The sequence below is a fragment of the Monopterus albus genome, unplaced genomic scaffold (genome assembly GCF_001952655.1).
Source record: "Monopterus albus unplaced genomic scaffold, M_albus_1.0 scaffold18.1, whole genome shotgun sequence".
NCBI lineage: Eukaryota > Metazoa > Chordata > Actinopteri > Synbranchiformes > Synbranchidae > Monopterus > Monopterus albus.
In genome coordinates this window covers 8,230,656-8,245,950 of record NW_018127898.1, presented here as the reverse complement: position 1 = coordinate 8,245,950, position 15,295 = coordinate 8,230,656, and the positions used below count along the sequence as shown (strand labels likewise).

At 40.2% G+C, this 15,295-nt stretch overlaps 2 protein-coding genes across 3 annotated transcripts in view; both read left to right on the top strand.

Moving 5' to 3' along the window:
• trnt1 (tRNA nucleotidyl transferase, CCA-adding, 1) overlaps window positions 1-5,855 on the top strand; it is a 6,686-nt gene extending 831 nt beyond the window's left edge. The window contains exons 3-8 of one of the 2 annotated variants that reach the window (XM_020592987.1): window positions 786-979; window positions 1,190-1,328; window positions 1,497-1,623; window positions 1,777-1,970; window positions 2,809-3,062; window positions 5,155-5,855. In XM_020592987.1, the coding sequence (XP_020448643.1) occupies window positions 786-979; window positions 1,190-1,328; window positions 1,497-1,623; window positions 1,777-1,970; window positions 2,809-3,062; window positions 5,155-5,397 (1,151 nt within the window). In that variant the 3' untranslated portion in view covers window positions 5,398-5,855. The remainder of the gene's footprint in view (window positions 1-785; window positions 980-1,189; window positions 1,329-1,496; window positions 1,624-1,776; window positions 1,971-2,808; window positions 3,063-5,154) is intronic. The other variant, XM_020592988.1, reaches the window with a different exon arrangement.
• A 279-nt stretch (window positions 5,856-6,134) lies between these two features.
• avpr2b.1 (arginine vasopressin receptor 2b, tandem duplicate, 1) lies at window positions 6,135-10,004 on the top strand. Its single transcript, XM_020592989.1, is given in 3 exon segments — window positions 6,135-7,360; window positions 7,863-7,908; window positions 7,910-10,004. Coding segments are annotated over 3 exon segments (1,017 nt in total). The 5' UTR covers window positions 6,135-6,495; the 3' UTR covers window positions 8,016-10,004.
• Window positions 10,005-15,295: the final 5,291 nt, after the last annotated feature.

Genomic DNA, 15,295 nt, shown 5'->3' with positions numbered 1-15,295 from the left:
CTGCTGTGGTTTTTAAAGATAAATGTTCACTGTCACACATTAATATTTCTAGCACCAGTAGGCTGTACTTTTTCTTCACCCTTGGCCTCGGTGACTCATCATATTTATTAATTATGCCTTTTTATAGTCATTGCACGTGCTTACCTCAAAATTAACGTACTTAGGAGTCACAGAGTTGACTCTGATCAGCTTCTTTTGGAGCCAAAAACTAAAGCTTGTTTTATCCTAATTATTATTATGATAAGAGATTTTTTAAACATAAAGCATATCATTAGGACTAAAAATATCGGTGTACAGTTTTTCAGCTTGAGCACTATCATGTTGCTAAGCTCCAAATGAGATGTGGTTTTAGTGTTGCACTTCCAAAAAGTCAAGGGACTTATGAGAAACAGATTTACACTCATCATTATCTTAAGATGTATTTCTAAATTTGTGGATACAGAAATAATATCACTGTTTAATTAAAAAAAACAATAAGCACAGTAAAAAAGACCAGTTAGGTGATTGGCAAACTTGAGTGTCAAAGTGAGATAGAAATGACAGTGAAAATTATTAACATGGAAAGTTAAGTTTGCAGACAGTTGACAGGATGGCCTTTCTTCAGCTTGTAATAAGAATAATATGAACTACCTTTTTAACAAAACATTTGTCTTTTTTGCTGACTTCAGTTTGTCATTAATTCAGAAAAGCTGTGGCTCTTCCATCAGAGAGAGATTGCTTAGATGTTCGACCACACTGCCTCTGAAATGTTGGCTAACTCCCTAGTGTGTATCTGCTCGTTCCAGAGGTGTTTGAGAAGCACCAGCATGAGCTCAGGATAGCTGGAGGCGCTGTACGTGATCTGCTGTCTGGGAAACGGCCTGAAGATGTGGACCTTGCCACCACAGCCACTCCAGAGGAGATGAAGCACATGTTCCAAAGTGCTGGCATCCGGATGATCAATAACAAAGGAGAGAAGCATGGGACCATTACAGCAAGGGTGTGACACTTCTTGCACATGCATTCAGTCTGTTCAATCATATGAGTGGGTCTTGATTTAAAGATGTGAATGAATAAACTCCCCACACATGAGAGTGGATAAAAGGACCAGTGGGTGCATATGTACCCGTCATTCTGTTATAGCAGCATGATGGCAGTCTTTGCTGTACCTTGATTCATTTGTGTCTTGTGCATTGGTTGTCATTCATAGCTACACAATGAGAATTTTGAAGTGACCACATTGCGAGTGGATGTTCAGACGGATGGACGTCATGCTGAGGTGCAATTCACCACTGACTGGTACAAAGACGCTGAGAGGAGAGATCTCACCATCAACTCCATGTTTTTAGGTAACTGTGCCTTTGGCCTCCACTGCATCTTTGGATTAATAGTGAAATGATGATCATTGCTTCTGTCTGAGAGATGTACATCTGGAAGACTGTCACTCATTACTTGGGAGAATTACAGTCATGTGAAAATTCCTTAACAAGTGTGTTGACTTTTTCTGCCTCTCACAGGTCTCGATGGCACATTATATGATTATTTCCAGGGATATGAAGACCTGCAGAACCATAAAGTTCGGTTTGTCGGCAGCGCTGAAGAAAGGATTCAAGAGGACTACCTGAGAATACTGCGCTATTTTAGGTGGCCTGCCTCATTTCATTTTAATGCTTACCCAATTCAAACTACAGTAAAAACAACAAAAAAAATAGAGTGGGACTTTATTTTAACCAAGAATAATTAAAATAGAAAGTAGAAAACCATTTGTTTGACCTCAACCCTGTCTTTTAACCGTAGGTTCTACGGCAGGGTGGCATTAAAGCCTGATGACCATGAGCCTGAGATACTGGCTGCCATCAAGGAAAACGGTCGTGGACTGGCAGCAATATCAGGAGAGAGGATTTGGATGGAAATAAAGAAGATGGCAGTTGGTAACCACGCTGCCCATCTGCTGGAGCTGGTGTATACGCTGGACCTGGCCCAGTACATAGGTGAGAGAGGGGGTGAGATGGGGCATTCAGAGGATCTGACACACAATTATTGTAGCAGCAGCCACACTTTTCATAAAGGGGGTAGAGGTTATAGTACAAGAACAAATGTATATATCAGCACATTCAGCTTCAATAATTTATGAATGATTTTTTTCCCCAATATTGCCTTTTTCATGTGTAAACAAAATATTTTTGACAGAGATTCCCATTAAAAATCCCTCCTCCACCTTATGTCACATAACATTTCTATCCATGTTTTGAGTTGATTTGCATGTGCAAAACTGTCCTTGACAAAGACCGCCGGTTGTCGATGGTGATGGTGAGAAGAAGCCTCATTCGGGTGTCGAGGCTTCCCAGCCGATAGTTTTACCAAAAGGTTCAGCTCATGAAGCCTCATTTAGGAGCTCATTATTACTACTGACATTTAGTGGGCACATTTTGTGTAGCAAACTGACCCTGACACATCACAAGCTCCTTGTTGCACAACACAATTATTATGAACTGCGAATAACGTTGCAGTCTTCTCACCATCACTATCGACAACCGGCGGTCAATGATGTTATAATTTAGCTATACTCTACCTATGATAGACAGTTCTGTGGGCAATAGAAGTGCTTAAGTGACGTATGTGCTTGTTATTGTATTTAGAAATAGTTGGCCCAAAATGTTAACAAACTAGTCAGTGTGGCTCCATTTTATAAAAGATACTGTCTGACAAGTGTCATGCTTCTTTGCATGACAGAGCATTCATTCTCTGCAATATTTTGGTCTTGTTTTGTTTCTGTAGCTGTTGTGCATATCAGCACTGCTCATCCGTCTTGTCCCTGCTCCTACTCAGGTTTACCTCCAGGTGGCGATGTTGATGAGCTGAAGAGAGTGTGGCAGAACGTCAAGCACCACTCTCCCAAACCCATGACCAGCCTGGCTGCACTCTTCCACTGCCCAGAGGATGTGGAAAAGATGGACCTCCGACTGAAGGTGTCCAGGGAAGAGAAGAGTCTGGCTCTTTTCCTGATCAAATACAGACGGGAGCTCCGAAAGACCGAGGATGAGTCGAACAGCCTCAAACCCTTCACTGACTTTATTTTTGATGTAAGTGTCTGTCTCCTCCAGACAGTGCATAGAAGTAGTCTCATGTCAGTGAAGCACTACCAATATGGTGTCAAGCAGACTTGAGCTTCACAGCTGCTGTTCAGAAAGCCAATGTGTGATGTCCTGGTGGGTTTGTCCATTTTTTATATACAGTCAGTGGTTCTCACCCAGACTAATAACACTTGGAAAAGGCATTCAAGGAATTGTTGTATCAGTAAACATGTTATTGTTTTATATCATATTATAGTTGAAGCTTATAAACTGATATATATATATATTTTGCAACAGGACCTCCAGTATGCAGATCAAGTAGTTTGAGCTGAAAAATACGATGTGTCACATACACACTTAACATTTACTGCAGGTAGAAACTATCTTGATATTGGCAGATATTCACAGTTACTGCGCTTGAACTGAGGCCAGTTCATGAATATATAGTCTACTGTACATGCATATAGTTATAGCATTATAGGCTTAGATCTATAATCCCTTAAGGTTAAGGCCATCAGCTCCTTAAAATAAATAACACAGTAGGCAGTAGCTTGTCCAGTTTGGATCCAGTGCGCTCACAGTTGAGCATGTTTTGGGAAAAGGATGAATAAGTAGACTGTTTCTGTTTTCTCTGACTTTCACAGACTATGCTCTACACAATGCACACTCTTGTGCACAGAATTTACACCTTCAAGTGTTTGTGCATTTTGTCCAACCACATATTGAGAGTGTGGCTGGTTCACAGTGAGACTGTTTAGTGTCAACTACAGACCCCACTTACAAAAGACAGAATGAAACTTTGGACATCCAAAGTGACAAACCTCAGATGGAATAAACAGAAACAGACTTTACATCTAATATAAATGATGCTGCCATGTAAACAGGTCGTTTTACTTGTGAGTGATCAGCTGTAGGCCTACATGACACAAGCAGGGCACAGGATGGCCAAACATTGGCGCCATGCTGACCAGTCGTGAGCCCTGTGCACGGCTGATGTGTTCACTGTTACTGGTTGTAAACCAACATAAAGCAAGAGGAGTTCAGTGAACATTCAGTATGTTTTAGTCAGTCAGTTGAACTCTTTTGAGCAGAGAACATGTATTTTCTTATAGCTTAAGGAGCATTTGATAACTGGTCCCCTGTGGAGATTATGCCTGAAATCCATGATGATGAAAGTACAGAAAAATAGAAATGCATGGCAAAAATAGCATGTTGTTAATATTTAAGAGACCTTGCCCCCTTTCCCTTAAAGGTAAGAAAGCTTCATGTTTTCAGGGAAGCTCCTGTCTTGTAAGAGGAGCCAAGTTTCTCCTAGCTGCCTTGTATTTCCACCCCGGGTACCAGCACGTTGCTGCAGTCATGTTACTTTAGCCAGCCATAAAGTGTGTAGATAAACTCAGGTTGCAGTATAGTAGTTACAGAAAGGGAAGAGCTAAGCTAACCCAGCTTGTACCTAGGAGAGCGATGAGAGATGTACGACCCCACCACTACCAAATTGTCTGCTTTTATTTATCAGACAGTGTGTAAAATCTTAGTTAATACACCTTTAAACTGGAGTTTTTGTTCTTTGGCTTGTCGAACTGTGGGCCTTACTTAATAGTACAGTATTTAACAGATTTAAAAAAGGTTTTGAAAAGATTAGATGTGACTAGCAGATTGGACACTAGTAACTAGACATGAGTTAGATAGAAAACGCAAAAGCAGATGAGGCCCTGAAAACGTTGTTTCTACAGACTGTAATAAAGTTATGACAGTCTGGGTTACTGCTCACAGGCTGAAGTGGGCTGTGGCTCAGGTGGAAAATGTGATTTCATGTACAGTATATTTATGAACCTCTGACAGTTAAGGAATATTTGAATCAAATCTGATGACAGACCACTGTCAGTAAAATCTGATCAAACCACACCCACACATTCCTGATGAAACTGATTAGTGGAGTGTTTAAATAATAAAGTAAAGAAATAATGTAATCATACCTATTTTCTGGCTTTACATTTTGAGTGTCATGTATTGATTCATTAATATTTAATGTTAAGGAAATATTTAAAATCTGAAACCAGCTTTTCAGTGGCTTTAATTCACACATTGTTTACATTTTCAGAATCGGGAGCTGGATACGCAGAGTAAAGTGTGTGAGTTGCTAAAGTATCAAGGTGAGGACAAACTACTGGCAGAGCTCTCCACATGGTCCATCCCTCGTTTCCCCGTCAGTGGCCACGATCTGAGGAGGATGGGCATAGTAGGCAAGGAGATAGGTGACACCTTACAGAAGCTCCGTGACATCTGGAAGAAAAGTCATTATTGCATGGACAAAGACGAACTCCTGAGTTACATAAAGCCTTAAACGCACAAAAAGAAGAGGCATTTTTGTGTCTCATACAGTAGTAATGGCATGGACATGTGACACGGTAATTGTGCTCCTCAGAGGTGTGGATCGAGCAAACTGATGCGTATTGTTGAGAAAGGTCGCCTCAAGAACCAAGACATGGATCCTCACCAAAGAGTGCAGTTTCATTCTAAACTACTCCAGGGTCACATTTGTTTATCTGCATTGCCATGTACATTTGAGGAGCTCACACACAATGTGCTTTTAGCATCCCAGCTGCCACCTTATGAGAAAATGTGTAATGACAGTTGATTTCACCATATGTGTTATTACAGAGCCCTGCTGTTTACGCAAATTCTTCAGATAAACAGCTGATATTATATGGTGCTCAGGAAATTCAGATGTCAACTCTGTCACTTATTCAGTGGTTGGACTGGTGTGATGAGGCAATAAAATCTTAGTTCAGTTACTACAGATAATAGTGATTTTCATTGTTACAACAATAATGGAAAGCAGAAATATGCTTTATATTATTTTGGCTTGCTCCTCAGTTCAGCTACAATTATGTGCGAGTTCTTTGGTGTGTTTTTGGGAAAGAAAAATATACCGTAGCCTATCAGAAGGATATACTTTTAAGTAAAGAGAGTGACCCATAATTATTTTGTTTTCAGTGTGTTCACTACCGAATACAGCAGTTTGTGCATGAACATAAACAGAAACATCTCCAGCAGTGGTTAGGAGGTATAAGAAGGCACAGTGGCCATCCTCAAAATGACGCCATGCACAGTTCACTATTTACGCAGCCTTGAAGCGCCTGTGACCTGGCAAAAGTGAGTGAGGCTGCTCCTCCCTCCTGCAGCGACTCCTTAGACTTATAAGCCCTTTTCTGTCCTTTACTAACACCTCATTTTCTGCCTGGAGACGCTCAGCACTTGTTGCTTACTGGAGATCCACAGATTAAAGTCCAACTGCGACATTTTTCAAGGAATTACCTTTTGAAAAACATTCCACCCAGTCTGCTTACAATTTTTGTTGTTTTTTTTACATGCCTTCACTTCAGCTGCATTCACCTGGAATGATTATGTAACGGTGTTCCGCTGTATTTGATGTGAAAGCATGGCTTGGTTCACTCTAAATACCAGTAACGTCACCCTGGAAAACGCACTGTCTGGGGATGAGCCACGAGATGAGCGCTTGGCTCAGGTGGAAATAGCCCTTCTGTCCGTCATTTTTATCACCGCGGGCATCCTAAACTTCGGACTCTTGTTGGTGCTGTGGAAGGGGAGGAAGCAGCTCTCAAGAATGCGCGTCTTTGTTTTCCACCTGTGCGTCGCGGATCTGGTGGTCACATTCTTCCAAGTTTGTCCCCAACTCATGTGGGACATTACAGACAGATTCATCGGTCCAGATTTATTGTGTCGCGCAGTGAAGTACTTGCAGGTGGTCGGGATGTTTGCCTCCACCTATATGGTAGTAGTGATGACAATAGACCGGTATCAAGCCATTTGCAATCCCATGGTGACTTTCCAGAGACGCAGGGCGCGCTGGAACGGTCCGGTTTGCGCCGCCTGGTGCGTCTCTCTCATCGGCAGCCTCCCACAGGTTTTCATCTTCTCTCGGGTCGAAGTCGCTCCCGGTGTGTATGACTGCTGGGCGCAGTTCATCAAGCCCTGGGGACCGAGAGCCTACGTGACCTGGACCACTCTGGTGATATTCGTCCTGCCCATTCTCACGATGATCGTGTGCCAGGTGCGCATCTGCCGCACAGTGCACATGAACTTCCACATGAAGACGCACCACGGCGGAGAGGCGGTCAGTAAGTCGCTGTCCTCCAGGGCTAGCAGCGTGGCGGGCGTGTCCAAGGCAAGGGTGAAGACGGTGAAGATGGCCGTGGTCATTCTGCTCGCCTACATCATCTGTTGGGCACCTTTCTTCACCGTACAGATGTGGTCTGTCTGGGACGTCGAGGCGCCCATTCACAGTAAGTAAACAGGGATAACATTGCTGCACCTTTTAAGTTGTGATGTGTTAAACTGATTGAGGGCTAACTTCATCAACAGAAAGCAAACAATATAATCAAACACTGAGAAGATTGTCATTTACAGCATGACAGATGTTGTCTACAGCAATCCTGCTAAATTGATCTAATTCTGGATTCCAGAATTATCTGTAGGCCTAAATGCTTTTAAATAAGGTAACATCTTAGCCTTAAAAAGGCAGCAATACATTGCCTGCATTCATCATAAGAAACATAACAGTTTAAATTATACAAGGAAAGGTGCCATATGCATTTGAACACACTTTCATGGAAATAATAAGGCAGCCCTAGAAAGGTTATTGCACCTTATTCATACAAATGAAAATCAAGGCAAGCCAAGTTTAACTGATGACACTCCCAAATTAGAATAACTGCATAGCTAGAAAACAGTTTTTTCAAGTATAACACATGAATATTTCTTTCATTTCCTCCTCTGTGTTTCCAGCTGCAACCTTCACCATCTTAATGCTGCCGGCCGGTCTGAACGGTGCCCATCGTGTGCATGGGTCAGCCTGATCTGAAGGAGCCAGTGCAAGAGGAGGCTGCCACAGTCAGCTCCCTGTACATCCGCCTTAAAAGCCTGTCAGACTGCAGATAAAAGCTTGATGTCTCAGATGCTTTTCTCAATCCCCGCTTGTTGAACATGGTGTCACAAGATTGTTCCCTCCTGACTAACACACAATCCTCTAGTAAGTGTGGGGGGGAAACAGCAGAACTGCACAGCCTTGTAGTAACAGTATATTGTAGTTTGTTCTGTAACAGCTACATCAATCAGGATGAGGTGTGATAGGACTGCAATAAAATTACTATTATTACTATTATTAATTACATAACACATACAGTACTTGGTTGCTATAGATCTTGTTAACCATGTTGTGGTTCTAGAGCTGATTGTCACTTTGTTGATCCAGAATGAAATACCTCAACAACTTCTTGATACATCATCATGGAGTTTACAGACATCCATTATCTATAGACGGTGGACTGTAATGGCTACTTTTTGTGATCCCCTGACTTTACCTTTAGTAGAGTGTCAAACATTTCACTTATCCAGTGAAATGTCTTCTCATCAACACAATACACCAACAATGATGTTCTACTGTACCTTTCAATATTTTGTTCAAACATTTGTGGTTTCCATAAGATGTATCCTAATGTCTGATCCCTTGACTTTTCCTCTAGTGCCCCATTTGCATTGCCATGAAATATAATTCAGGCAGTCTCTTTCCTCAGAGGATAAACTGTAATAAATTAATAATAAAATATTCACAGTTTAACTTTGTGCACAACTTTGGGTTTTGACCAAATCCCTGCAAAGCTAATGGCATTCCCATCAGCCACACTTGTGCTGTGTTAATTAGAAAATGCCTACATGCTAACACACTAAAGATGAACATCATACACATTATAGGCAACCTGCTAAACATCAACATGTTAGCATTGTCACTACAAGCTTGTCAGCTGTACATTAGCATTTAGCACAGAGCACCAGTGGGTCTAAGTACAGTCTCAGAGATGTCCTAGCATGGCTGTAGACTCCCGAGATGCACTTTTAATATTGCTGATGTGACCAGAACGGGTTGAGGCCTCAGCTTATTCTTGTTTTACACGAAAAATATTTGTTCAACTTCACCACCTTTGGACTCTCACCGAAACACTGTACTGTTCATTTAAAAGCCTTGAGTTAAGTAAAATTTTAAGCAAGAGGGTTTCCACTGACACAGGTTGGTACTGACCTGATTGTCTCTTATTGATATTCAAAAGAAAACTTGTATCAGTACCATCGATAGTTTTGGTATTGATCCGACCACCCCTACCAATCACTACTGTGACAATCACAACATTGTACTACGGTACAATGTTGTGATCTACTGCTAGCAACATTAGCACTGTAGCAAAGGAGGCACTAGCATACTGTATAATGGATCAAGCAATGTGGAACACACAGCACAAGATCTTTGTTCCCCCACTGTTTAGTTTATTGGTGGCATCAAACGTGACTCTGTGTTGACAAAACAAATTTCATTTAGTGATACACAACACCATATGGATCAGGTTATTTTGTCAGGCATAGCTAATAATCTGAATCATAAACTGGACACACCATTTGCATTACAGATGCATTGCAGATGCTACTTCCATTTGATTGCATGTAATCTTTTTGATATGATTTTGTGAATGGTATGACATGAATAATAATTCTCAAATTTCCAAAAAATGTCTGTGTAATTTCAAAGTGTTGTATTTGAAAGCAAACGTGGTTTACCTTGTAAATATGTCATAGTTTATATGTATCACATGTCCTTTGAATATTATTCTTCAGTCTACAACACAGCTTATCTGTATATATGATCATACTATATGTATGCAAATGGTACAGATGTTCATTGCTGGCTGAAACAGTCAGTCATTGCATACAGTAGGTCTGTGCTTGTTAAATATTGAGTATCTTCACATATGCAGCAATATGTTCACTGTTAAATGATATGACATCAAAGACTTTCTCTCAGTCGAAGGAGTGATGATCTCTGAAGAGTCCAAATAAACTGTTGTGACTTTTGTCTTTCTTTCCCAGCCACCCTGTCTTGTTGAGAAAAATGTCCTTGGATTTAAAATTGACATTTTTTATTTGCAATCTTGAACAGAGCTCTGTTTGGAGAATGGACCATGAAGAAGCAGCCAGGGAACAGACAGACTGACAGAAAGAAGTTTTCTGAGAATAATTGCTGTGCATCTTGCTTACTGCAGTGCGTCATTATGCTATAGCTGAAGGGGAGTGAGGTGAGAAACCTGGCATGTGGCAGCTCTTTTAGAAACAAGAGGTAAAATGCCCCTTATGTTAGTCACTGCATAGAAAACATGAAAAATACACTGCTGTGACATTGTTATATTTTACTAAATATTCATAATTAAATTATGAAAATACTGTTTTTATGAAAACAGGCAATGCCTTCAATTAGGTACAGTGCAAGCCAAGGGGAGAACAACAGGAGAAAAGGGCTGGCAGAGTCATAATCATTCTATGTACTACTGAACATTAGACATCTGTCTGTTGGACATGGTCCTATTTTGTTTTCTGTTTAATAATTTTGATAGTGGAGACAATACTGTGTAATTTTACCAGGATAAGTAAACATCTAACATGTACCAACATTTACTTTGTAATTATCTCAGGAACAAGAGAATGCCCATGTACCAACTAAATACACTGTCATTATATTGGAAAAAGGCTGAAAACTGTCCATTTTATTCTATTGCTAACATCTTTTGTGACTTTATGGTGACTGCAGTATCAGTGCACATGTACAGCCCCCATACCCCAGAAAAACATGAGCAATGCTTTGTGCTGCCAGTAGGACACTAAAAAGTAAAAGAATAGCACCCATAACCTCAATTGGAGTTACTCATACTATATACAAAAACAAAAACAAACAAAAAATTGATAGACCTGGCCTACTTAATAACATAATTTGTATCATATGTAAGTGAAAGACAGGTCACCATGTGTATGTATTCAATTTGTTCCAGTTTTATTGAAGCATTACACATTACATTACATTATAATTTGTGGGCTGTATATTAAAGCATTATAAAAAAAAGTTCACAGGGACAAATAACTACAGAAGTCTGAGGACATTTAAAGATGTGCTCATATTTTGAAAGAATCTAATTTTCCTCTGATTCCATTCAGTTGCCATACCTACCTCATGAAGCTGGCGTGGAGGATACCGAGGCTGTGTCCAAAATCACTTGCTACTCAATATATAGTGTGTTCAACATGTTGAAGTGGTGTCCCAATGCTGAGTGTGTCAATCTGTTTGCCTATAGTGTGCTTAAAATTCCACAGTGCCATGTAAAAAGCATCATACATGCCACGTACACTACTCTCTGCTAACAATCCCACAATGCAATGCTTGGCATTTTATCAGATGGAAAATTATTGTAGCGAGGTTCTACAGCTGTTAGTGATGGCATGTCCACTTCATCTGCAGTGCTAGCTGAACAGTCGTGGCTTCAACTAACTGCACACACTTGCCTTCAGCCACGTTCACCTCCGGGTTAGCCCTTGTGTTAATTGGACCTTGGGAGTACTAAATAAGTGAATAAGGAGTGATTTCAGACACAACTCAAGAGCGTGCAGAGTTGTTACCAAAGCAAAAGGTTGCTAATTAGAAGAATTTAAAATGTAAAAAATATTTTGCTCTCTTTAACACTATTTTGCTACTAATACATAATGCTGTGTGCTATTTCCTAGTTTTTAAGTCTCACATATTTTTTTACAATGTAGAAAATAACTTACATTGTACGTTATTTGTGTATATGTGTGTGTGAACATGTGTCTTGGCTGGAATCATTTTTAAAGTTTGTTTAAAATGCTGACTTGAAAAACACAAGGTCACTGGGCATGTGAAATGCGTCTTAATAGGAATAAGATAAACTGCAGTTTTGTGGTGTATGACCTTGCATGCAATTCATACTGAAAGTGTTTTTTTCTATTCGACTGTGCTCTCAATTTTTGTCTTATGGTATGAGTGAACAAACAGAACAGACAGATGTAGAGCACATGATGATCAATGTAAACACTGGAATACAGTCTAGGGAAGCATGTCTGTGTTTGTCATGCCCACGATTATTTCATAAATATGCCATAAATAATAAAACACATTTGAACCGAGATGCTTTGAAACATGGCATGTTTAAATTCCATTTCTCTTTGATAATGCATATTTTAGCAATAGGATGATTGAACTAGATTATTTATACCAAAGACATATACAGCAAGAGAGGAACAAAAATACCAAAGCTGATGCTGTTCAGATGTTTCACTTAGGGATGTTAACATTGTGCTATTGTGAGTTTCTCATTAAACTTTAAAACAGAGTGCAAAGATGAATAAAGCACTGTATAATTCATGGTCCTGATCTCAGCTTAATTAAAATGAAATGGGCTGTCTGTTCATGATGGCACATAGTCCCAGGAATAAGTCTGGCTCCCTACTATATCCCGGGCCAGAGAAATATGCGAATCTATCAGAGCTGTTTAAACTGATGGGGGCTGTAGTGGTTCTGAGTTACAGCATGGTCATTTACTGTACGTTATATATAGAGCCAGTGAAAAGTAACATGTTTTATTGGTTAGCTACGCTTGGCAAGTGTGAAATTTGTCTACAGACAACCATACAATTCAGCATAAATGAAAAATAAGATTTCAAATAATAAATGAATACATGAAGTATTGGCTGAAGTTTAAAATGTTTTCATGGAAATTCATCTGGAAGGCAAAAATAAACTCAACACGACTCTGTGGACTAACTAGGAAAAACAGTCTTAGAACGTTGTCTGTTTTTCTGTAATTAATACCAAAGTACATGTTTCTTTCCAGGAAACCTTAACGAAATTATTATGAAATGGCAAACAGGTGAAATAAAAAGTTAGTGAATGTTCCATGATCTGTTGTTTACAGATGTGATATGCTGAATTCCATTTGGAAAATTGTTTATATTTCTGTTGTTATTTCTAAACAGATAGCTCATACAGCACAACTGATAGAGTCTGACAATAGTTTGTCTTTAGTCAGTAGATTAATTTGGAAAACTGAGCAAACAACACAAGCACAAGACCTGCTCATGTGGAGTAGATTATAAAGTTTACCACCTTGGATATTATTTGTATAGCTTTTTTTAGTTGCTAACACACTAAAATGACGCTTGGCACAATTAACAAAACTCACACTCAGGGAGCAAAAACTCAGCTCTCCAAAGACTCTAAACGCTGCTTTGGATCCATCTTGCAATTTAACATAATACTCTTTGCCACTGGTCCCTGATGGACTAGTGGCTAGGATTCAGTGCTCTCGCCGCTGTGCCCTGGGTTCGATTCAGGGTTGCGTCAGGAAGGGCATCCGGCATAAAACACTTGCCAGACTTCACCATGTGAGTTGTTAGTGTGACGATTTGCTGTGGCGACCCCTCATGGGAACAGCCGAAAGTGAATTATTAATTATACTCTTTGCAACACACTACACATAGTTCTCTACATACAGTAAGACACAGTAATCTGCCATGAAGTCACTTCTTTGCCATTTCAAAACACTACCTTTCAAAGTGCCATACTCCTGAAACATTCCCCAAGAAACCAGTGACACCTGGCCAAACACCTGATCGCTTAGTTATTGACTCATTAATCAAGATGTTTGCAGTATGAAAAGGACCATAGGTGAATACGTTTTTACGCCGACAGTGGAAATTGATCTAGCACGTAGAGTTAGAAGTCAAAATAGAGGGAGAGGAGGAAAAGCAGAGGCCTCTTTTACAGGCAATGGAAGAGGCACAATGCTTTTGATGTGGTGGCAGATGAGGCCTGGATACACTCGAGGCATTTCTTCACTTGCTGTCATGGAAGATGCTGGCTGAGGTGTTGATGAGGTGCTGTGACCAGGCCGAGCTAGGCAGCATGATACTTTTTATGTTTGTTTTCTTTTACTGTTAATTTTATTTCATTTGCTGTATTGATATATAGTGTGTGCTATATGTGGCACTCATGTGCTGTGAAGGAAAAAACAAAGTCTTTGTATTTTGTGCAGATTTCAATGGTCTTTCCCTGCAGAATCCTCTTATAGTAAAAGGCCACCAAGGATAAATGTTTTGAATTTAGCACAGTTTATTTTGCTGAAAATAAAGTCTGTTAATATGAATGAAGTGTGTGTGTCCTGTTGTCAAAATTGTGTGCTAGTGATTGAAGAACATATAATTGGCAAAAGAAATGAAACAAAGGTAAGTTATGCAGTAAAAAAAACAAAAGTAAATGTGGGAGGAAACCAGAGAGAGCACCCGGAGTAAAACCACAACACCACAGTAGACAAGCGAAACACTCAAAAAGGATCAGGAGCTTAAATTGAACCCTTGCTTTCTATCTGTCACATTGTTGTCCACTGAGGTGACCCTAAGAGAACCAGACCTGCCCCACAACCAGGAGGTTCTTTATTAGAGTTTTAAAGGAAAAAAGAGACGCCCATTTCTTTCCCTTCAAAATGAGTCTTTGACTCACCTACACCACAGCAACTCTGCTTCTGAGGACAGTGATACGCTGTTTTGGTTTTGCTAAGTAGTGTCTGATAGATGATGCAATGCATTTTTCCACTCTTGGCTCCTCTCTTTTCATGGAAACCAGAAGCATCTTTGAGTTGTCCCAGTTGTAAGAAAGTTCTTTGACAATGGCCTTGCTGAGTTTTTTCAAAAGTTTTTCGCTTGTGTTGTTTGGCATTCAGGGTGGACGGCAAAGTAAGAATTTTACTGTGCAGAGAAACATGTTTCCATACTGTGCATATGACAATAAACACTGAATCTTTGAATCTTGAACCTTGATGTCAAAGTCCGTGTCCTTAACATCTGCCCATGTCTTTTCAAATAGGCGTTTCTTGATGGCAATGTCCATTTTTGATTTTTTGTATGTCTTCTTGACCAGCTTTTCCATCAGCAAGACAAGAAACACCTTCTTTTTCTTTGTGGCAGAATCCATACCATCTGCCGAAGGCATCGTACCCACCACAATGCTGATGTCTAGGAGCCCCCAATGTTCCTATTACCATGGGGACCACTTGTGCCTTCACCACAATATCTTTTCACCACATCTTTTCTAGCTCTTCTTTCAGCCCTTGGTATTTCTTGAGCTTCTTGTGTTCCTTCTTCCTGATGTTGCTATCGCTTGGGATTGCTACATCTATCACTACGGCCTTCTTCTTCTGTTTGTCCACCACTACTATGTCCAGTTGGTTGGCCATTACCAGTTTGTCAGTTTGTATTTGGAAGTCCCACAGGATCTTAGCTCGGTCATTCTCAACCACCTTTGGAGGTGTATCCCATTTTGACTTTGGGACTTC